The sequence below is a fragment of the Somniosus microcephalus genome, chromosome 4, assembly GCF_052327205.1.
Source record: "Somniosus microcephalus isolate GS21.2 chromosome 4, FLI_Smic_1.0, whole genome shotgun sequence".
In the NCBI taxonomy this organism is placed as follows: Eukaryota; Metazoa; Chordata; class Chondrichthyes; order Squaliformes; family Somniosidae; genus Somniosus; species Somniosus microcephalus.
The window spans coordinates 317,148,866-317,172,135 of record NC_140990.1 but is presented as its reverse complement, the minus strand read 5'-3'; the positions used below and the strand labels follow the sequence as shown (position 1 = coordinate 317,172,135).

Here is a 23,270-nt window from a genome sequence, read left to right as displayed (position 1 = left end):
CTTAAGAAATATATCTAACTCCTTCTTGAATATATTTAATGAATTGGCATCTACTGCCTTCTGTGGTAGAGAATTCCACAGGTTCACCACTCTCTGGGTGAAGAAATTCCTCCTCATCTCTGTCCTAAATGGCTTACCCCTTATCCTTAGACTGTGAACCCTGGTTCTGGACTCCCCGACCATCGGGAACATCCTTCCTGCATCTAGTCTGTCTAGTCCTGTTAGAATTTTATAAGTTTCGATGAGGTTCCCTCTCATTCTTCTAAACTCCAGCGAGTACAAGCCCAATCGACCCAATCTCTCCTCATACGTCATTCCTGCCATCCCAGGTATCAGCCTGGTGAATCTTCGCTGCACTCCCTCCATGGCAAGAACATCCTTCCTCAGATAAGGCGACCAAAACTGCACACAATACTCAAGGTGTGGTCTCACCAAGGCCTTGTACAACTGCAGCAAGACATCCTTGTTCCTGTACTCAAACCCTCTCGCTACAAAGGCCAACATACCATTTGCTTTCTTAACTGCCTGCTGCACCTGCATGCTTACCTTCAGCGACTGGTGCACAAGGACACCCAGGTCTCGTTGCACTTCCCCTTCTCCCAATCTATTGCCATTCAGATAATAATCTGCCTTCCTGTTTTTGACACCAAAGTGGATAACCTCGCATTTATCCACATTATATTGCATCTGCCATGCTTCTGCCCAATCACCCAACCTGTCCAAATCATACTGGAGTTTCTCGGCATCCTCCTCACAGCACACACGCCCACCCAGCTTTGTGTCGTCTGCAAACTTGGAGATATTACATCTAGTTCCCTCGTCTAGATCATTAATATATATTGTGAATAGCTGGGACCGATCCCTGCAGTACCCAACTAGTCACTGCCTGCCACTCGGAAAACGACCCGTTTATTCCAACTCTTTGCTTTCTGTCTGCCAACCAGTTCTCTATCCAAGTCAATACCTTGCCCCCAATCCCATGTGCTATAACTTTACATGCTAATCTCTTATGCGGGACCCTTTCGAAAGTCTTCTGAAAATCCAAATACACCACATCCACTGGTTCTCCCTTATCTATTTTACCAGTTACATCCTCAAAAAATTCCAGTAGATTAGTCAAGCAGATTTACCTTTTGTAAATCCATGTTGACTTTGTCCGATCCTGTCTCTGTTTTCCAAGTGCTCTGCTATTACATCATTTATAATGGACTCTAGCATTTCCCCCACTACCGATGTCAGGCTTACCGGTCTATAATTCCCCATTTTCTCTCTGCCACCTTTTTTGAATAGTGGGGTAACATTAGCTACCCTCCAATCCATGGGTACCGTTCCAGAGTCTATCGAATTTTGGAAGATGACCCGCAATGCATCTACTATTTCTAGGGCCACTTCCTTAAGTACCCTAGGATGTAGATTATCAGGCCCTGGGGATTTATCGGCCTTCAATCCCGTCAATTTCCCTAACACCATTTCCCTACAAATACTGATTTCTTTCAGTTCCTCCCTCTCATTAGACCCTATGTTCCCCGACATCTCTGGGAGGTTATTTCTGTCCTCCTTTGTGAAGACAGAACCAAAGTATGCATTTAATTGGTCTGCCATTTCTTTGTTCCCCATTATAAATTCCCCTGATTCTGACTGCAAGGGACCTACGCTTGACTTCACCAAACTTTTTCTCTTCACATATCTATAAAAGCTTTTACAGTCAGTTTTTATGTTCCCTGAAAGCTTACTCTCATACTCTAAATCCCTTTGTCCTCCTTTGTTGAATCCTAAACTGCTCCCAATCCTCAGGTTTACTGCTTTTTCTGGCCAATTTATGTGTCCTCTCCTTGGATCTTATGCTATCCCTAATTTCCCTTGTTAGCCACTGTTGAGTCACCATTTTTGTTTTATTTTTATGCCGAACTGGGATGAACAAATTCTGTAGTTCATCCATGCGATCTTTGAATGTTTGCCATTGCCTATCCACCGTCAACCCTTTGAGTGACATTCCCCAATCAATCCTATCCAACTCATGCCTCATACCATCGCAGTTTCCTTTATTTAAATTCAGGACCCTAGTCTCTGAGTCAACTACTTCACTCTCCATCTTAATGAAGAATTCTATCATATTATGATCGCTCCGACCCAAGGGGACTCGCACAACAAGATTGTTAATTAATCCTTTCTCATTACATAATACCCAGTCTAAGATGGCCTGCTCTCTAGTTGGTTCCTCGACATATTGGTACACTTTGCAAAGTAACAGGGAGGATCTAATTACACATTCCAGAGAAACTGCTGTGTATCTTGTCCTCTAAGGGGACCAATCAGCGCTTTAGGTGTTGCAAATAAACTCATCCTTTTTTCCACATGCAGCTGTTGATGATTCTGTCATTCCCTTTTACACCTCATCTAGATCCATCTGTTTCTTTACTTGTCCCATTACCATCTCCTTTTGCCTCGCACCAACATCCCTTTTGTCATTTAATCTCTCCTGCCTTCCACCCTATCACAGACCTTCCCTTTTGTTCTTTCCTCCCCCCCCTCTTGTTCTTTCCTCCCCTCCCCTCTTTTCCTGCCTCTGCACTTGCTTAAAATCTGTTACATCTCTAACTTTTTCTAGTTCTGACAAAAGGTCATCGACCTGAAACGTTAACTCTGTTTCTCGCTCCACAGATGCTGCCTGACCTGCTGAGTGTTTCCAGCATCTGCAGTATTTTGCTTTTGTTATATTTATGGCCCCTAATTTTTGACTCCCCATATCTTCTCTACGTCCACCCTATCAAACCCCTTCAGAATTTTAAAGACCTCTATCAGGTCACCCGTCAGTCTTCTCTTTTCTAGCGTAAAGAGCCCCAGCCTGTTCAATCTTTTCTGATAGTTACAACCTCTCGGTTCTGGTATCATCCTTATGAATCTTTTTTGCATCTTCTCATTAATATAAAAAACAAATGATCCATTAATTACACATTGTATAAAGCACCTACCTTATTACAGGTTTTCAGTGCCAGCTCTTGAAAAGGGACAGAATTCACAGGACATGAGGTCAACATGTTTAAACACTGTCAATGTAAAGAGAAAGGCCATCAAATTGTTGAACATATTCACAGTGAAGTATCAAATTAATGGGAATCCACGGCAGGAGTTGAACAATACCTCTTTATTTCAATCTTCCAAGCCACCCCACCCCCCTGCGATTTGAATGATTTCTTTGCTGTATTTGAACATCGTGAGGAAGGTGTTGGTTGGAGTCGGGTGCGGAGATAGTTATCAGAGTAGGTGGGGCTGGAGAGAGGCTGGTGGAAAGAAAAAGGAATCATTGTAAGTGAGATGGGAATGGGGGAGGGGGAGGGCACAGACTGCATTGGGAGTGGAATGGAGGAGCAGTAAATACAACTAGAGGGAATTTGAGATATTGCGACTTTGGGTGATAGGGTAAAACGGGCAATATCGATTCAGCCGTCCGTCATACAGCTCTGCTGGTTTTCATTGACCTCAATGCTTCCCTACAACAGTGACTGCACTTCAAAAGTACTTCTTTGGCCGTGAGTAGATTTGGGTCGTCCCGAGGTTGTGAACGGCGCTATATAAATAAATGCATGTTCTTTCTTCAATATGCTCACCATTCATCTCTGGATCTTCAAGAGGATTAGCTGGCAAACCTATTTTGACTTACTTGTTCATGGGCACAAGAGGCAGCATTTCAATCTTCAAATAGAAAGAACTTGCTTTCGAAGTGCAGTCCCTGTTGTTATGTAGTGAGACACGGAAGCCAATTTACACACAAGGCCCTATGTGCAGCAACGAGATAAATGACCAGATAATCTGTTTTGCATGATGTTGGTTGGGGGATAAATGTTGGCCAGGACACCGGGGAGAACTCCCCTGCTCTTCTTCCAACAGCACCATGGGATCTTTTACCTGGGAGGGTCTCGGTTTAACATCTCATCCAAAAAGATGGCATCTGTAACAGTGGAGCGCTCCCTCAGTACTGCACGGAGGTGGCAGCCTAGATTATGTGCTTGTGTCTGGAGTGGGGCTTGGCCCTACAACCCTCTAACTCAGGGTACCACCACTGACACAGCACCATTACAATACTGTATCACCTCTTTTTCTCTGTGAAGTCTATCACTTCTAACTCTGCAGCTTCATGCATAGACTGTACGTCATGTTGGAATCTTTCAGGGCAAGACACTAACTAACTGAGCTTTATAACAACAGAAAATGCTGAAAAAACTCAGCAGGCCAGGCAACATCCGTGGAGAGAGAAATAGAGTCAACGTTTCGGGTCGAAACCCTTCGTCAGGGCTCCACGGCTGGAGTTGAACAATACCTCTTTATTTCAATCTTCTAAGCCACCCCACCCCCCCGACCCCTGCCCCACCCCTGCGATTTGAATGATTTCTTTGCTGTATTTGAACATCCTGAGGAAGGTGTTGGTTGGAGTCGGGTGCAGAGATAGTTATCAGAGTAGGCGGGGCTGGAGAGAGGCTGGTGGAAAGAAAAAGGAATCATTGCGAGCGAGATGGTGAGATGGGAATGGGGGAGGGGGGGCACAGACTGCATTGGGAGTGGAATGGACAAAGGGTTTCGACCTGAAACGTTGACTCTATTTCTCTCTCCACGGATGTTGCCTGGCCTGTTGAGTTTTTCCAGCATTTTCTGTTGTTATTTCGGATTTCCAGCATCTGCAGTATTTTGCTATCGTACTAACTGAGCTTATTCAACATCTGTCAACTAAGTTAAAGTCAACAACCAATTTGAAATGTATATAGTGTCTTTAACGTAGAAAGTGGCCCAAGGCACTTTGAGGGGGAAAGAAGTGGAGAAAATAAATAAAAGGAATAAAAGTGTGAATGCTGAGCGCTGGTGTGAGAGTTAGGAGAGGTAAACTGAAAGTTTGATTGAAGCAACGAGTTTGGGGCAGTTCTTAAAAGGCGAAGAGACGAGTGGTGAGATGAAAAGGTTTTTGGAGGGAGCTGCAGAAATAAGGTTGAAGAGGATGAGGGTTCTGTCACCAATGGTTGGACAAAGGCTGGAAGCAACATTTTATTGGTGCATCTAAGTGAGATAGACAGTTGCAAATTCTAATCTAGTTCACCAGCTCTCTCTCTCTAGGTCTGACGTAAGGCGGCGAGAACAGGACACTTTCAACCAGTGATTCTTCTTCAAGGGTTGATCTTTTTTTCAGACCTTTTATTATTATTTCTTAGGATTTTAAGATAATTGTCAAAAAGAACCAGAGAGATGAGGAGGAATTTTTTTACCCAGTGAATTGTTATGATCTGGAATGCACTGCCTGAAGGGGCAGTGGAAGCAGAATCAATAGCAACTTACAAAAAGGAATTGGATATATCCTTGAAAAGGAAAAATTTACAGGGCTATAGGAAAACAGCAGAGGAGTGAAACTAGGGGGCATAGTCTAAAAATTAGAGCAAGGCCTTTCAGGAGTGAAGTTAGGAAACACTTCTACACGTACAGCGTAGTAGAAGTTTGGAACTCTCTTCCGCAAACGGCAACTATGCTGGGTCAATTGTTAATTTTAAATCTCAGATTGATAGATTTTGTTAACCAAATATATTAAGGGATATGGGGCAAAGGTTACAGATCAGCCATGATCTCATTGAATGGCGGAACAGGCTAGAGGGGCTAAATGGCCTCCTCCCGTTCCCATGTTAGGTAGGGAGTTCCAGGATATTGACCCGGCGATGACGAAGAAATGTCCGATATATGTCTAAATCATAGTTGATGGGGAACTTGGGAGGTGATGGTGTTCCCATGGCATTGCTGTTCTTGTCATTCTCGGTGGTAGAGGTCACAGTGGAGGGAGGTGCTGTCAAAGTAACCTTGGCTATTTGCTGCAGTTCATCCAGTAGATAGTACATACTGCAGTCACAGGGCGTCAGTGGTGGACATTGAGTTCAGTAGCAGCAGTACCGATGAAATGCTTTGTCCTTGATGGTGTTGAGCTTCTTAAGTATTGTTGTGGTTGCACCCATCCATCCAAGTGGTGAATACGCCATCACAGTCCTGACTTGAACCTTGTACAGGAAACTTTTTTTTATCCGGCACGGACGGGACCGACATGGTGCCGGTTCATCAAAAATTCCGGATAACCGAGAGCTATAGTAAAAGATACGGAGAGCTGACAGCTCCGTATAAAGCAACAAACCCTGTTGCTTAGCAACAAGTGTAGAACAATGGCCACAAGTTCCAAGCGTCTCTGTAGCTTAGCAACAGCTGCAGCTGCAGCCACACCCTTGCACAGCAACAAATGGAGGAAGGCAAGTACAATATGAAGTAAAACCTACTCCTGAATTTTGCCGGTTAACTGAGATTTCCGGTTATTTAGGTGTCGGTAAATCGAAAGTTTCCTGTAGGTGGTGGAGCAGCTTTGAGGGGTCAGGAGGTGAGCCACTCGTGTAACCCAGCCTTTGCCCTGCTCTTATGGCTATGGTATTGAGCTGGCTGGTCCAGTTAAGCTTCTGACCTAGCCCTCTGGAAAACACAATTACTACAAACATTCATATAGGAATTGCTAGATGAAAAAAGACCAAGGTCGATCTAGTTCGCCTTCTATCATCCTGTTAGTCGCATGATGCAATGATAATGGGAGTTGTTGACTAATCACAGCAATCAATCTCTAACAATTAGTCTACATCAGACTCAGACATGAGGCACAGGAACAATACTCCTTTTTTTCTTCTCTTCCCATTCTACTTTCATCTAACTCTCTGCTGTTAAGATGGTGAGCATGGCAGACTGCTATGCATCCTCACTTAGTGCCACACTTGGCCTCAAGGAGGATGGGGAAAGAGAAGACCTGAAGGATTAACTATCTGATTTTCCCTTCCTGGAGAAACTGGTTGCAATTCTAATGTCTTCTCCCCCACCCCCCCCCCAACCCCCTCACCCTGGAACCACAGCCGAGAACAGCAAAGTCAGTGCAGCAAAACCACAGGCAGATTCATGTGCTATCACCTTATTCCAAAGCTCTCCTGGCCGGCCTTCCTCCTCACACCCATCGTAAACTTGAACTCGTCCAAAACTCGAACCAAGTTAGCCTGTATCCTAACTTGCACCAAGCCCCGTTCACCCATCAACCCCCTGTGCTCGGTGACGTGCATTGGCTCCCGGTCCCTCAAATCCTCCATTTTAAAATGTTTATCCTTGTTTTCAAATCCCTCCATGACCTCGCCCCCCTCCCTACCTCAGTAACCTCCAGCCCTACAACCCTCCAAGATTTCTGCGCTCCTCCAATTTTGGCCTCTTGCACATCCCCAATTTCCACCATTGGCAGCCGTGCCTTGAATTATCTAGGCCCCAAGCTCTGGAATTCCTTCCCTAAACCTCTCCACTTCTCTTTCCTCCTTTAAGACGCCCCTTAAAACCTACCTCTTTGGCCACCTGTCCTAATGTCTCCTTATGAGGCTCGGTGTCACATTTTGTCTGATAACATCGCTGTGAAGCGCCTCGGGATGTTTTACTATGTTAAAGCGCTATATAAATGCAAGTTGTTGTCGTCAGGCACCACACTGTGTAACAACGCACACTGTGATGTTGGACATAGCCTTCCAGTGCGAACAAGTGGACAACCCCCACCCCCCCCTTTTTCTTATGAATTTGGCTGCTTGGAAAGGTCTTTTACCGTTATCTTCAGAGTTTATTGGGTCAAATTGCTGTCATGAGGTGCCATTTACTAGTCTCCAACCTTGATGGGACATAGGAACATGAGGAGGCCATTCAGCCCCTCGAGCCTGTTCCACCATTCAATTGATCATGACAGACATGTATCTTAACTCCATTTATCCGCCTTGGTTCCGTAACCTTTGATACGCTCACCCAACAACAATCTATCGACCTCCTTTTTTAAAATTTTCAATTGACCCCCAGCCTCAACAACTTTTTGGGGGAGAGAGTTCCAGATTTCCACTCCCCGTTGTTTTTTTTAAATTCATTGATGGGATGTGGGCGTCGCTGGCTAGGCCTGCATTTAGTGCCCATCCCTAATTGCCCTTGAGAAGTGCTTCCTCACATCACCCCTGAATGGTCTAGCTCTAATTTTAAGGTCATGTCCCCCTGTTCTGGACTCCCCCCACCAGAGAAAATAATTTCTCTCCATCTACTCTACCAACTCCTTTAATCTTAAACACCTCGATTAGATCAGCCCCCTAATCTTCCGTACTCAACTCCACTAACCCGCATTTGCTCCATGACCCCTTAATACTCTTAGTGGCTCAGCTGGTAGTACCCTTGCCTCTGAGTCAGAAGGCTGTGGGTTCAAGTCCCATTCCAGACACTTTGAGCACATAAAGGTAGGCTGACACTCCAGTGCAGTACCGAGGGAGTGCTGTACTGTTGGAGGTGTCATGAGACACTAAACCGAGGCTCTGTCTGCTCTCTCAGGTGGATGTAAAAGATGGCACTATTTCGAAGAAGAGCAGGGAAGTTATTCCTGGTGTCTTGGGGCCAATATTTATCCCTAAATCAACATCACAAAAACAGATGATCTGGTCATTATCACATTGCTGTTTGTGGGAGCTTGCTGTGTGCAAATTGGCTGCCGCATTACAACAGTGACTACACTTTTTTTTTAAAGCACTTAATTGGCTGTAAAGCACTTTGGGACGTCTGGTGGTGCTATATAAATGCAAGACTTTTTAAAAATCTATCAACCTGAGTTTTGATATTTTTAATTGGCCTCAATAGTTTTTTTTTTGAGGGGGGGGGGGGGGCGGGGGAAAAGAGTTCCAGTTTTCCCAGACACAGGCCTGAGAACAAAGAAAGAACAGCACCTGAAAACCTGACAATCAGAACAAACAAGCAAAAAAAAAATAACTATAATATTAAGTGACCTTTCAGTTAACTGCAATAATAATCGAGATGATGTTGTCCTTTAAATTGCTTGGCAAGTAAGGCACTCTCCTATTACCAGACTGATGGAATAATATAGTACTGAGCATCAGGCCCAGAATTTATTACAATCTCACAACTCTTATCCTATTCCCCATTTACTTAAGTGGAATTGCTACATATGGTAAATGCAAAACCAATAATTCTGATTAGGTTAAAACATTGCAATCTGCTGATATTATGCTAATGACTTTCTCCCATTGATTAAATAGCAGGTATAAATATTGCTGGGGAGTTAACTTGGCATTTAGAGTTCTGTTATAAACGAAAGGTTTATGACAACTTCACTGAGTATTTACTGGGATATTTGTGCACAAAATAATGACATCACAAGTGACCCTCTGCGAGAGTCCTCCGTATGGGGAATTCTGCAATCCTGTCGCTAAGGCACAATGGAAAGTGTGAAATTTTCCTACTTTTTAAGACTTAAGCTGCAAACCTAGCCACACAATTAGAGATTTTGCCCTTCCGATCTTAAGGTTGTGCCTGGAGAAAGTATTTGGAGTAAGGTGAAGCGCTGGCCCTTACAGGTCTGTCACTGGTGGTGATGGCGGGGGCAGCAATTTGATGGTGATGGATTAAGAGTATCGCATAAGCATTGCACAACACTGAGTTAAGCTCAGTTGGCTTACGTTCAATTTCTCCGACGGTGAATTGCTGTCAGCATGCTAAACAGTTTGACTGACAAGAGACTGTTAGGATCGGTAGTTTTGCTGGCTTGGACTATTAAGGCCTGTACCTCTCACGACTAACTATTTCACCTTGCCAAGGACAGCAGAACCAGAGGACACAGCCTGCGCTTGAAGTGGTGGGGGGGGGGCGGGTAAATTCAAAACTAAACTGCGAAAACGTCACGCTGGATCTTGCTGGAGAGACACCATTAGTTAGACTTTATCCTGCACCCTTCAGCTCGAATATAATTTGCACCGTAACTTGGTGAAAATGTGAGCTGATAACGGGGCGGCGAGGCATCTGGGACCTTATTTAATGGCGGGACCAACAGTCTGTCTCCTTAACCAATGAGATTTAAGGATTGAGAAAGAAACAGAGTAACAACAGAGAAGGAAAGAGGGTGAATTAGAGTCAGATCAGATACAGAAAGAGAAATAAAGAGAGGGAAAGAAAGATTGGTTTGAGGAGAGAAAAATGACAGAAAGGAAAAGTAACAAAAAATTTTAAAATTTTAAACTTGACATTTTTAAAATCTCTAACACCAATTGACTACATGCAAGAATGAGATTGAACACTTTAAATTGTTCCCATTCTTGGCTCAAAAAGTTGATTTGGTATTGCATTAACAATTATCATGTTGTTAAAAAGGTACTTATGCTATTAGTTATCAGACTTAATTTCCTGCGGTGAGTTTAATGGGCAATTAATGGGCACGTTCTTAAAAATAATTGTAAGGTTGGGGCAAGATGCTTTATTTGCAAAGAAAATGGCGGAGTGACGTAAATCGACCAACACGTTCTGGAGATTCACAACTCGCATATCCCTCAATCCCCTGAACTGGCTGGCCGATTTGCACATTAATAACGGCCCGTGTCGTTAACATGCTGTTATTTTTCCGGGAAGATCTGGCCCAATATTTCAGTGAGCGAGGGGTTAATTTATGGAACAGACTCCCTCGGGGGATGGTGGAAGCTGTTAGTATTGATTTATTCAAATGCAAATTAGATGGGTTTCGTTGAAAATAAAATTTGGGGTTTACAGTATATGAGTAATTTGAGACGTGGCGAGTGCAGCGTGCTCGGGAGGAAAGAGGTGACTCTGGACCTGTGGTTCCCAAAGCTCTCCACCACTGGGGGTTTTCCTCGCCTCATGTCTGGGTCTGTTGTAGACTCATTGGTGGTAATTGATTGCTGATATTAGTCAACAACTCCCATTATCGTTGTGTCATGCGTCTACCAGGATGGTAGAAGTCGAACGAGATGGACCTCAGTCTTTTTCCGTCTTGCCATTATTATGTACCATTACATTTGGGCTCAGTTGCTAGGATTCTCATTTCTGGGCCAGGAGCCCAAGTCTCAAGCCCCACATCACAGTCTGAGTTTCGAGTGCAGTGCAGTACTGAGGGAGCACTGTATTGTTGGGATGGGATTAGTAATGTCCCTCCCTCACAAGGCATTAGCTTGGCTTGGTAGCATTCTGCTTCCGGGGTTAGAAGGCTTTGGGTTCAAGCCGAGCATTTGAGTTTCTAATCTAAGCCGACACTCCATTGCACAACTGAGGCCGTGCTGGGCTGTCAGAGATTTTGCCGGTTCCAATGGTTCAGGTGGATGTTAAAGATTCCCTGTCACTGTTCAAAGTATAGCTGGTGGTCCCCCAATCACACCACAATAATAACAACACAGATCAGCTGGTCAACAACAAAAATTGCTGGGAAAATTCAGCAGGCCAGGGCAGCATCTGTGGAGAGAGAAACGGAGTTAACGTTTCAGGTCAAAGACCTTTCGCCGGAACTGGAAAAAAAGCAGGAAAAGGGATAGATTTTAAAGCAAGTGGGGGCTGGGGAAAGGGGGAGGGGATGAAAGAACAAAGGGGAAGGTCAGAGATAGGATAGAAAGCAGGAGAGGTGAAGAGACATTGAGAGATATTCAAGGAACAAAGGATGGCTCTAGATGAAGTGTGAATGGCCCTGGCAGAATGAAGGACAGCTGCCATGTGGGAGGGAAGAAAAAGCTCAGACAAAAGTGTGGATTAAAAAAAAAGAGAGGGAATATGATAGGGGCCGAGGTTATGATCTGAAATTGTTGAACTCTATGTTGAGCCCAGAAGGCTGTAAAGTGCCTAATCGAAAGATGAGGTGCTGTTCCTCGAGCTTACGCTGAGCTTCCGTGGAACAATGCAAGAGGCCGAGGACGGTGAGGTCTGAGTGGGAATGGGGCGGTGAATTAAAGTGACAGGCGACCGGAAGCTCGGGGTCCCCCTTACGGACTGAACGGAGGTGTTCCGCAAAGCGGTCACCCAATCTGTGTTTGGTCTCCCCAATGTAGAGGAGACCGCATCGTGAGCAGCAAATACAGTATACTAAATTGCAAGAAGTACAAGTAAATCGCTGTTTCACCCGGAAGGGGTGTTTGGGGCCCTGGACAGTGGAAGGGGGAGGTATAAGGGCAGGCGTTGCATCTCCTGCGCTTGCACGGGAAGGTGCCGTGGGAAGGGGAAGGGGAAGGGGTGCTGGGGATGGTAGAGGAGTGGACTAGGGTGTCGCGGAGGGAGCGGTCCCTACGGAATGCTGAAAGGGGAGGGGAGAACATTCACTTTAAGGACAGGCTGGTACGTGAAAATTGAACTTGCTGTTGCACAGTGCGGGAGGCAGCAGTGTGCATGTGTGTGAGTTTCTGATGCCAGGCGTGCCATTGGGGAGGCCAATACCTTCCCCAGAGAGATAGAGACAACAGGAGACCTGCAACGTGAATGGGTGACACAAGCCCTTTGTTTTTTTAATGGGTCTACATTGGAAGAACAAATATCCCAGGGGAGGAAGTGTGGCACGGAGATGTGGCACCCAGCAACCACAAATAAAACAACAGATGCAGAGACCTGGGACATGTTTAACACATCTACAAAACTTGCATTCATTTTCCAAGGTAAAAGACAAAATGCGGATGTAAACAGGATCCTAAACTCGTCTCGGGATTATAGTGTGCAAATGCTTGTGGTCACTAATGCCAAGTTGGCTCCCAACTTGAAAGCAAGACTTCTGCCAACAGAGCCAAGCTGACACACTGGGGAGGTGAAAGAAATGAGAAACCGACTGCACAGATGCTCAGCTTCCGTCAACCGAACTGAGTGGTTATACCTATTAGAAAGATTGAACAGGCTGGGGCTCTTTCCCTAGAAAAGAGAAAACTGAGGGTGGCCTTGTAGAGGTCTTTAAGATTATTAAAAGGGTAGACATAGAGAAGATGTTTCCACTTGCGGACGAGACCAGAACTAGGGGCCATAAATATAATAGTCACTAATAAATCCAATAGGGAATTCAAGGGAAACTTCTTTACCCAGAGAGTGGTTAGAATGTGGAACTCGCTACTACAGAGATTAGTTGAGGCAAATAGCGTTGATGCATTTAGAACATAAGAATATAACAAATAGGAATAGGAGTAGGCCATTTGGCCCCTCGAGCCGGCCCCACCATTCAATAAGATCATGGCTGATCTTCTACCTCAAATCCACTTTCCTGCACTATCCCCATATTGCTTGATTCCCTCAATATCCAAGATTCACCGCCCTCTGAGTGAAGAAATTTCTCCTCATAGAGTCATAGAGTTATACAGCAGAGAAAGAGGCCCTTCGGCCCATCGTGCCCGCGCCGGCCATCAAGGCCTGTCTATTCTAACCCCATTTTCCAGCACTTGGTCCGTAGCCTTGTATGCTATGGCGTTTCAAGAGCTCATCGAAATGCTTCTTGAATGTTGTGAGGGTTCCTGCCTCTACCGCCCTTTCAGGCAGTGAGTTCCAGATTCCAACCACCCTCTGGGTCAAAAAGTTTTTCCTCAAATCCCCTCTAAACCTCCTGCCCCTTACCTTGAAACTATGCCCCCTGGTTACTGACCCCTCTACTAAGGGGAAAAGTTCCTTTCTATCTACCCTATCTATGCCCCTCATTATTTTGTACACCTCAACCAGGTCCTCCCTCAGCCTTCTCTGCTCTAAGGAAAACAACCCCAGCTTGTCCAGTCTCTCTTCATAGCTGAAGCGCTCCAGCCCAGGTAACATCCTGGTGAATCTCCTCTGCACCCTCTCCAATGCAATCACATCCTTCCTATAGTGTGGCGACCAGAACTGCACACAGTATTCCAGCTGTGGCCTAACTAGTGTTTTATACAGCTCCATCATAACCTCCCTACTCTTATATTCTATGCCTCAGCTAATGAAGGCAAGTATCCCATAACCGCCTTTTTAACCACCTTATCTACCTGTCCTGTTGCCTTCGGGGATCTATGTACATGCACACCAAGGTCCGTCTGATCCTCTGTCCTTCCTAGGGTCCTACCATTCATTGTGTATTCGCTTGCCTTGTTAATCCTCCCAAAATGCATCACCTCACACTTTTCAGGGTTAAATTCCATTTGCCACTGTTCATTCCAACTAAGCAACCCGTCTATATCGTCCTGTAGCCTGAGGCTTCCCTCCTCGCTATTTACCACTCCACCAATTTTCGTGTCATCTGCGAACTTACTGATCATACCTCCTACATTCATATCTAAATCATTAATGTACACTACAAACAGCAAGGGACCCAGCACCGATCCCTGCGGTACACCACTGGACACAGGCTTCCAGTCACAAAAACAACCTTCGACCATCACCCTCTGCCTCCTGCCACTAAGCCAATTTTGGATCCAATGTGCCAAAGTGCCCTGGATCCCATGGGTTCTTACCTTCCTGACCAGTCTCCTGTGCGGGACTTTGTCAAAAGTCTTACTGAAGTCCATGTAGACTACATCAACTGCACTACCCTCATCCACACACCTGGTCACCCCCTCGAAAAATTCAATCAAATTGGTCAGACATGATCTCCCCCTGACAAAGCCATGCTGACTATCCTTGATTAATCCTTGCCTCTCCAAGTGGAGACTAATTCTGTCCCTCAGAATTTTTTCCAATAATTTCCCTACCACTGATGTTAGGCTCACTGGCCTGTAATTCCCTGGTTTATCCCTACCACCCTTCTTGAATAATGGTACTACGTTAGCTGTTCTCCAGTCCTCTGGCACCTCCCCTGTAGCCAGAGAGGTTCTGAAAATTTGTGTCAGAGTCCCTGCAATCTCCTCCCTTGCCTCACACAGCAGCCTGGGATACATCTCGTCAGGGCCTGGGGATTTAGCCACTTTTAAGCCCACTAAAACCGCTAGTACCTCCTCCCTCTCAATACTAATTTGTTCAAGTATATCACAATCCCCCTGCCTGATTTCTATGCCTACATCGTCCTTCTCCATAGTGAACACAGATGCAAAATATTCATTTAAAACCTCACCTACATCTTCCGGCTCTACACAGATTGCCACTTTGGTCCCTAATGGGCCCTACTCTTTCCCTGGTTATTCTCTTGCCCTTAATAAACTTATAAAACACCTTGGAATTTTCCTTTATTTTGCCCACCAGTGTTTTTTCATGCCCACTCTTCGCTCTCCTAATTTCTTTTTTAAGTACCCCCCTGCAGTCCTTAAGTACTCCTCTAGGGCGTCCACTGTTTTTAGTTCTTTGTATCTGCCAAAAGCCTCCCTTTTTTTCCTAATCCATTCTTATATATCCCTTGACATCCAGGGTTCCCTGGACTTGTTGGTCCCACCCTTGACCTTTACGGGAACATGTTGGCGTTGTACTCTCTCTATTTCCTTTCTGAAAGACTCCCACTGCTCTGATGTGGATTTTCCTACAGGTAGCTGCTCCCAGTCCACTTTGGCCAGATCCTGTCTTATCATGTTAAAATCAGCCTTCCCCCAATTTAGAACCTTTATTTCCGGTCCATCTTTGTCCTTTTCCATGACTACCTTAAATCTCACCGAATTATGGTCACTGTCACCAAAATGCTCTCCTACTGACACTTCTACCACTTGCCCGGCATCTTAGTCCTAAATGGTCGACCCCTTATTCTGAGACTGTGACCCCTGGTCCTAGACTGCCGAGCCAGGGGAAACATCCTCCCGGCATCTACCCTGTCAAGCCCTGTAAGAATTGTGTATTTTTCAATGAGATCACCTCTCATTCTTCTAAACTCCAGAGAATATAGGCCTCGTCTCCTCAATCTCTCCTCATAGCACAATCCCCCAACCCAGGAATCAGTCTGGTGAACCTTCGTTGCACTCCCTCTATGGCAAGTATATCCTTCCTTAAGTAAGGAGACCAAAACTGTACACAATACTCCAGGTGTGGTCTCACCAGGGCCCGATATAATTGCAGTAAGACGTCTTTACTCTTATACTCAAATCCTCTTGTAATAAAGGCCAACACACCATTTGCTTTCCTAATTGCTTGCTGTACCTGCATGTTAACTTTCAGTGATTCGTGTACAAGGACACCCAGGTCCCTCTGAACACCTTCATTTCCCAATCTCTCACCATTTAAAAAATACTCTGCTTTTCTATTTTTCCTACCAAAGTGGATAACTTCACATTTATCCACATTATATTCCATTTGCCATGTTCTTGCCCACTCACTTAGCCTGTCTATATCCCCTTGAAGCTAGATAAGCACATGAGGGAGAAAGGAATAGAAGGATATGTTGATAGGGTGAGATGAAGTGGGGTGGGAGGAGGCTCGTGTGGAGCATAAACACTGGCATGGACATGTTGGGCCGAATGGCCTGTTTCTGTGCTGTACATTCTATGTAACTTTGTAATCAGCAGGTATCAGCGACGACAGGTGTGGGGAAAGTCGCAGCTCAACCCCTCCCTCCAGCCAGCACAGATGGAATTAATGGGGTGAGGAATAGAAGACAGCTCGGGGAGGGGAGCAAAATGGGGCGCACAGGAATAGGAAGATATAAAACCGCATGAGCACATTAGTGCTTTATAATTAGGGCAAGTAAGTTATTATTGCTCAGTTGCACTTTGTTACCGGGCTCCAAGACTTTGTTTGAAATATTACACGACTTGGGTTGAAAATCGTGCTGCACAATGCAACAGCGGTACTTCGAGGGATGATGTGCTGTCCCAAAATACCTGCCTTGCTTATTCCACCTTGTGAACAGCAAAAGGACAATTCACTCGTGGACCACAGATGCCCGGCAGCGCTCGAACCCAAGAGCTGCCTATCACCTCACCCCTTCAAAGGTAAAAAATGTAGAGGGGGGAGAGGAGGAGCAACTGGTAGTGGGTGCTACAATTGGCCTCAGCACCCCTGGGCAATGGAGATGCATAAAATCACCAGAAAGTGCAGGTGTCAGGTGAGGGGAGGAGCGGGGATGATGGCCAATAGAGTCAAACATCCTGTCGGGCCTCATGCATGGAGGAGGGCCAATTGGGCGGAGTCTATACAACACTGTCAATCCCCCGATTACAACGCAACATTGGGAGTCCCCAATCTCCATCCAACACTGGGCCCCCAGATCTCAATGCAGCAGTGGGGGGGCCACCAGATCGCCAGGAAACACTGGGGGTCCCCAATCTGAATATAACACTGGGGGTCTCCAATCTCAATATAACACTGAGGGTCCCCAATCTCAATATAACACTGGGGGTCCCCAATCTCAATATAACACTGGGGGTCTCCAATCTGAATATAACACTGAGGGTCCCCAATCTGAATATAACACTGGCGTCTCCAATCTCAATATAACACTGGGGGTCCCAATCTCAATATAACACTGGGGGTCCCCAATCTCAATATAACACTGAGGGTCCCCAATCTGAATATAACACTGAGGGTCCCCAATCTGAATATAACACTGAGGGTCCCCAATTCAATATAACACTGAGGGTCCCCAATCTCAATATAACACTGGGGGTCCCCAATCTCAATATAACACTGGGGGGTCTCCAATCTCAATATAACACTGGGGGTCCCCAATCTCAATATAACACTGAGGGTCCCCAATCTCAATATAACACTGAGGGTCCCCAATCTCAATATAACACTGGGGGTCCCCAATCTCAATATAACACTGGGGGTCTCCAATCTGAATATAACACTGGGGGTCTCCAATCTCAATATAACACTGGGGGTCCCCAATCTCAATATAACACTGGGGGGTCTCCAATCTCAATATAACACTGGGGGGTCTCCAATCTCAATATAACACTGGGGGTCCCCAATCTCAATATAACACTGGGGGTCTCCAATCTGAATATAACACTGGGGGTCTCCAATCTCAATATAACACTGGGGGTCCCCAATCTCAATATAACACTGGGGGGTCTCCAATCTCAATATAACACTGGGGGGTCTCCAATCTCAATATAACACTGAGGGTCCCCAATCTCAATATAACACTGAGGGTCTCCAATCTCAATATAACACTGAGGGTCCCCAATCTCAATATAACACTGAGGGTCCCCAATCTCAATATAACACTGAGGGTCCCCAATCTCAATATAACACTGGGGGTCCCCAATCTCAATATAACACTGGGGGTCTCCAATCTCAATATAACACTGAGGGTCTCCAATCTCAATATAACACTGGGGGTCTCCAATCTCAATATAACACTGGGGGTCTCCAATCTCAATATAACACTGGTGGTCCCCAATCTCAATATAACACTGGGGGTCCCCAATCTCAATATAACATTGGGGGTCCCCAATCTCAATATAACACTGGGGGTCCCCAATCTCAATATAACACTGGGGGTCCCCAATCTCAATATAACACTGAGGGTCTCCAATCTCAATATAACACTGGAGGTCTCCAATCTCAATATAACACTGGGGGTCCCCAATCTCAATATAACACTGAGGGTCCCCAATCTCAATATAACACTGGGGGTCCCCAATCTCAATATAACACTGGGGGTCCCCAATCTCAATATAACACTGGGGGTCTCCAATCTCAATATAACACTGGGGGTCCCCAATCTCAATATAACACTGAGGGTCTCCAATCTCAATATAACACTGGGGGTCCCCAATCTGAATATAACACTGGGGGTCCCCAATCTCAATATAACACTGGGGGTCCCCAATCTGAATATAACACTGGGGGTCTCCAATCTCAATATAACACTGGGGGTCCCCAATCTGAATATAACACTGAGGGTCTCCAATCTCAATATAACACTGGGGGTCTCCAATCTCAATATAACACTGGGGGTCTCCAATCTCAATATAACACTGGGGTCTCCAATCTCAATATAACACTGGGGGTCCCCAATCTCAATATAACACTGAGGGTCCCCAATCTCAATATAACACTGAGGGTCCCCAATCTCAATATAACACTGAGGGTCCCCAATCTCAATATAACACTGAGGGTCCCCAATCTCAAAATAACACTGAGGGTCCCCAATCTCAATATAACACTGGGGGTCCCCAATCTCAATATAACACTGGGGGTCCCCAATCTCAATATAACACTGGGGGTCTCCAATCTCAATATAACACTGGGGGTCTCCAATCTCAATATAACACTGGGGGTCCCCAATCTCAATATAACACTGAGGGTCCCCAATCTCAATATAACACTGGGGGTCCCCAATCTCAATATAACACTGGGGGTCTCCAATCTCAATATAACACTGGGGGTCTCCAATCTCAATATAACACTGGAGGTCCCCAATCTCAATATAACACTGAGGGTCCCCAATCTCAATATAACACTGGGGGTCCCCAATCTGAATATAACACTGGGGGTCCCCAATCTCAATATAACACTGGGGGTCCCCAATCTCAATATAACACTGGGGGTCCCCAATCTCAATATAACACTGGGGGTCCCCAATCTCAATATAACACTGGGGGTCTCCAATCTCAATATAACACTGGGGGTCTCCAATCTCAATATAACACTGGGGGTCCCCAATCTGAATATAACACTGGGGGTCCCCAATCTCAATATAACACTGGGGGTCCCCAATCTCAATATAACACTGGGGGTCTCCAATCTCAATATAACACTGGGGGTCCCCAATCTCAATATAACACTGAGGGTCCCCAATCTCAATATAACACTGAGGGTCTCCAATCTCAATATAACACTGGGGGTCCCCAATCTGAATATAACACTGAGGGTCTCCAATCTCAATATAACACTGGGGGTCTCCAATCTCAATATAACACTGGGGGTCTCCAATCTCAATATAACACTGGGGTCTCCAATCTCAATATAACACTGGGGGTCCCCAATCTCAATATAACACTGAGGGTCCCCAATCTCAATATAACACTGAGGGTCCCCAATCTCAATATAACACTGAGGGTCTCCAATCTCAATATAACACTGAGGGTCTCCAATCTCAATATAACACTGGGGGTCTCCAATCTCAATATAACACTGGGGGTCTCCAATCTCAATATAACACTGGGGGTCCCCAATCTCAATATAACACTGAGGGTCCCCAATCTCAATATAACACTGAGGGTCCCCAATCTCAATATAACACTGGGGGTCTCCAATCTCAATATAACACTGGGGGTCTCCAATCTCAATATAACACTGGGGGTCCCCAATCTCAATATAACACTGAGGGTCCCCAATCTCAATATAACACTGGGGGTCCCCAATCTCAATATAACACTGGGGGTCCCCAATCTGAATATAACACTGGGGGTCCCCAATCTCAATATAACACTGGGGGTCCCCAATCTCAATATAACACTGGGGTCCCCAATCTCAATATAACACTGGGGGTCCCCAATCTCAATATAACACTGGGGGTCTCCAATCTCAATATAACACTGGGGGTCTCCAATCTCAATATAACACTGGGGGTCCTCAATCTGAATATAACACTGGGGGTCCCCAATCTCAATATAACACTGGGGGTCCCCAATCTCAATATAACACTGGGGGTCTCCAATCTCAATATAACACTGGGGGTCCCCAATCTCAATATAACACTGAGGGTCCCCAATCTCAATATAACACTGAGGGTCTCCAATCTCAATATAACACTGAGGGTCCCCAATCTCAATATAACACTGGGGGTCTCCAATCTCAATATAACACTGGGGGTCTCCAATCTCAATATAACACTGGGGGTCCCCAATCTGAATATAACACTGAGGGTCTCCAATCTCAATATAACACTGGGGGTCTCCAATCTCAATATAACACTGGGGGTCTCCAATCTCAATATAACACTGGGGTCTGCAATCTCAATATAACACTGGGGGTCCCCAATCTCAATATAACACTGAGGGTCCCCAATCTCAATATAACACTGAGGGTCCCCAATCTCAATATAACACTGAGGGTCTCCAATCTCAATATAACACTGAGGGTCCCCAATCTCAATATAACACTGGGGGTCTCCAATCTCAATATAACACTGGGGGTCTCCAATCTCAATATAACACTGGGGGTCTCCAATCTCAATATAACACTGGGGGTCCCCAATCTCAATATAACACTGGGGGTCCCCAATCTCAATATAACACTGAGGGTCCCCAATCTCAATATAACACTGGGGGTCCCCAATCTCAATATAACACTGGGGGTCCCCAATCTGAATATAACACTGGGGGTCCCCAATCTCAATATAACACTGGGGGTCCCCAATCTCAATATAACACTGAGGGTCTCCAATCTCAATATAACACTGGGGGTCCCCAATCTCAATATAACACTGGGGGTCTCCAATCTCAATATAACACTGGGGGTCTCCAATCTCAATATAACACTGGGGGTCTCCAATCTCAATATAACACTGGGGGTCTCCAATCTCAATATAACACTGGGGGTCTCCAATCTCAATATAACACTGGGGGTCGCCAATCTCAATATAACACTGAGGGTCCCCAATCTCAATATAACACTGGGGGTCCCCAATCTCAATATAACACTGAGGGTCTCCAATCTCAATATAACACTGGGGGTCTCCAATCTCAATATAACACTGAGGGTCTCCAATCTCAATATAACACTGAGGGTCCCCAATCTCAATATAACACTGGGGGTCCCCAATCTCAATATAACACTGAGGGTCCCCAATCTCAATATAACACTGGGGGTCCCCAATCTCAATATAACACTGGGGGTCTCCAATCTCAATATAACACTGGGGGTCCCCAATCTCAATATAACACTGAGGGTCCCCAATCTCAATATAACACTGGGGGTCCTCAATCTCAATATAACACTGGGGGTCTCCAATCTCAATATAACACTGGGGGTCCCCAATTCAATATAACACTGGGGGTCTCCAATCTCAATATAACACTGGGGGTCTCCAATCTCAATATAACACTGGGGGTCTCCAATCTCAATATAACACTGGGGGTCCCCAATCTCAATATAACACTGGGGGTCTCCAATCTCAATATAACACTGGGGGTCCCCAATCTCAATATAACACTGGGGGTCTCCAATCTCAATATAACACTGGGGGTCCCCAATCTCAATATAACACTGAGGGTCCCCAATCTCAATATAACACTGGGGGTCCCCAATCTCAATATAACACTGGGGGTCTCCAATCTCAATATAACACTGGGGGTCTCCAATCTCAATATAACACTGGGGGTTCCCAATCTCAATATAACACTGAGGGTGCCCAATCTCAATATAACACTGGGGGTCCCCAATCTCAATATAACACTGGGGGTCCCCAATCTCAATATAACACTGGGGGTCTCCAATCTCAATATAACACTGAGGGTCCCCAATCTCAATATAACACTGAGGGTCCCCAATCTCAATATAACACTGGGGGTCCCCAATCTCAATATAACACTGAGGGTCCCCAATCTCAATATAACACTGGGGGTCCCCAATCTCAATATAACACTGAGGGTCCCCAATCTCAATATAACACTGGGGGTCCCCAATCTCAATATAACACTGGGGGTCCCCAATCTCAATATAACACTGGGGGTCCCCAATCTCAATATAACACTGGGGGTCTCCAATCTCAATATAACACTGGGGGTGTCCAATCTGAATATAACACTGAGGGTCTCCAATCTCAATATAACACTGGGGGTCCCCAATCTCAATATAACACTGGGGGTCCCCAATCTCAATATAACACTGAGGGTTCCCAATCTCAATATAACACTGAGGGTCTCCAATCTCAATATAACACTGGGGGTCTCCAATCTCAATATAACACTCAGGGTCTCCAATCTCAATATAACACTGGGGGTCTCCAATCTCAATATAACACTGGGGGTCCCCAATCTCAATATAACACTGAGGGTCTCCAATCTCAATATAACACTGGGGGTCTCCAATCTCAATATAACACTGAGGGTCTCCAATCTCAATATAACACTGGGGGTCCCCAATCTCAATATAACACTGAGGGTCTCCAATCTCAATATAACACTGAGGGTCTCCAATCTCAATATAACACTGAGGGTCTCCAATCTCAATATAACACTGGGGGTCTCCAATTTCAATATAACACTGAGGGTCTCCAATCTCAATATAACACTGGGGGTCTCCAATCTCAATATAACACTGGGGGTCCCCAATCTCAATATAACACTGGGGGTCTCCAATCTCAATATAACACTGAGGGTCTCCAATCTCAATATAACACTGGGGGTCTCCAATCTCAATATAACACTGAGGGTCTCCAATCTCAATATAACACTGAGGGTCTCCAATCTCAATATAACACTGGGGGTCTCCAATCTCAATATAACACTGAGGGTCTCCAATCTCAATATAACACTGAGGGTCTCCAATCTCAATATAACACTGAGGGTCCCCTATCTCAATATAACACTGGGGGTCTCCAATCTCAATATAACACTGAGGGTCTC

At 45.3% G+C, this 23,270-nt stretch overlaps 1 protein-coding gene across 3 annotated transcripts in view; it reads right to left on the bottom strand.

Moving 5' to 3' along the window:
* Window positions 1–23,270, bottom strand: part of cfap65 (cilia and flagella associated protein 65) — a 217,141-nt gene that overhangs the window by 179,593 nt on the left and 14,278 nt on the right. For all 3 annotated transcript variants that reach the window (XM_085986795.1, XM_085986797.1, XM_085986796.1), the window contains exon 2: window positions 2,973–3,047. In XM_085986795.1, the coding sequence (XP_085842921.1) occupies window positions 2,973–3,038 (66 nt within the window). In that variant the 5' untranslated portion in view covers window positions 3,039–3,047. The remainder of the gene's footprint in view (window positions 1–2,972; window positions 3,048–23,270) is intronic.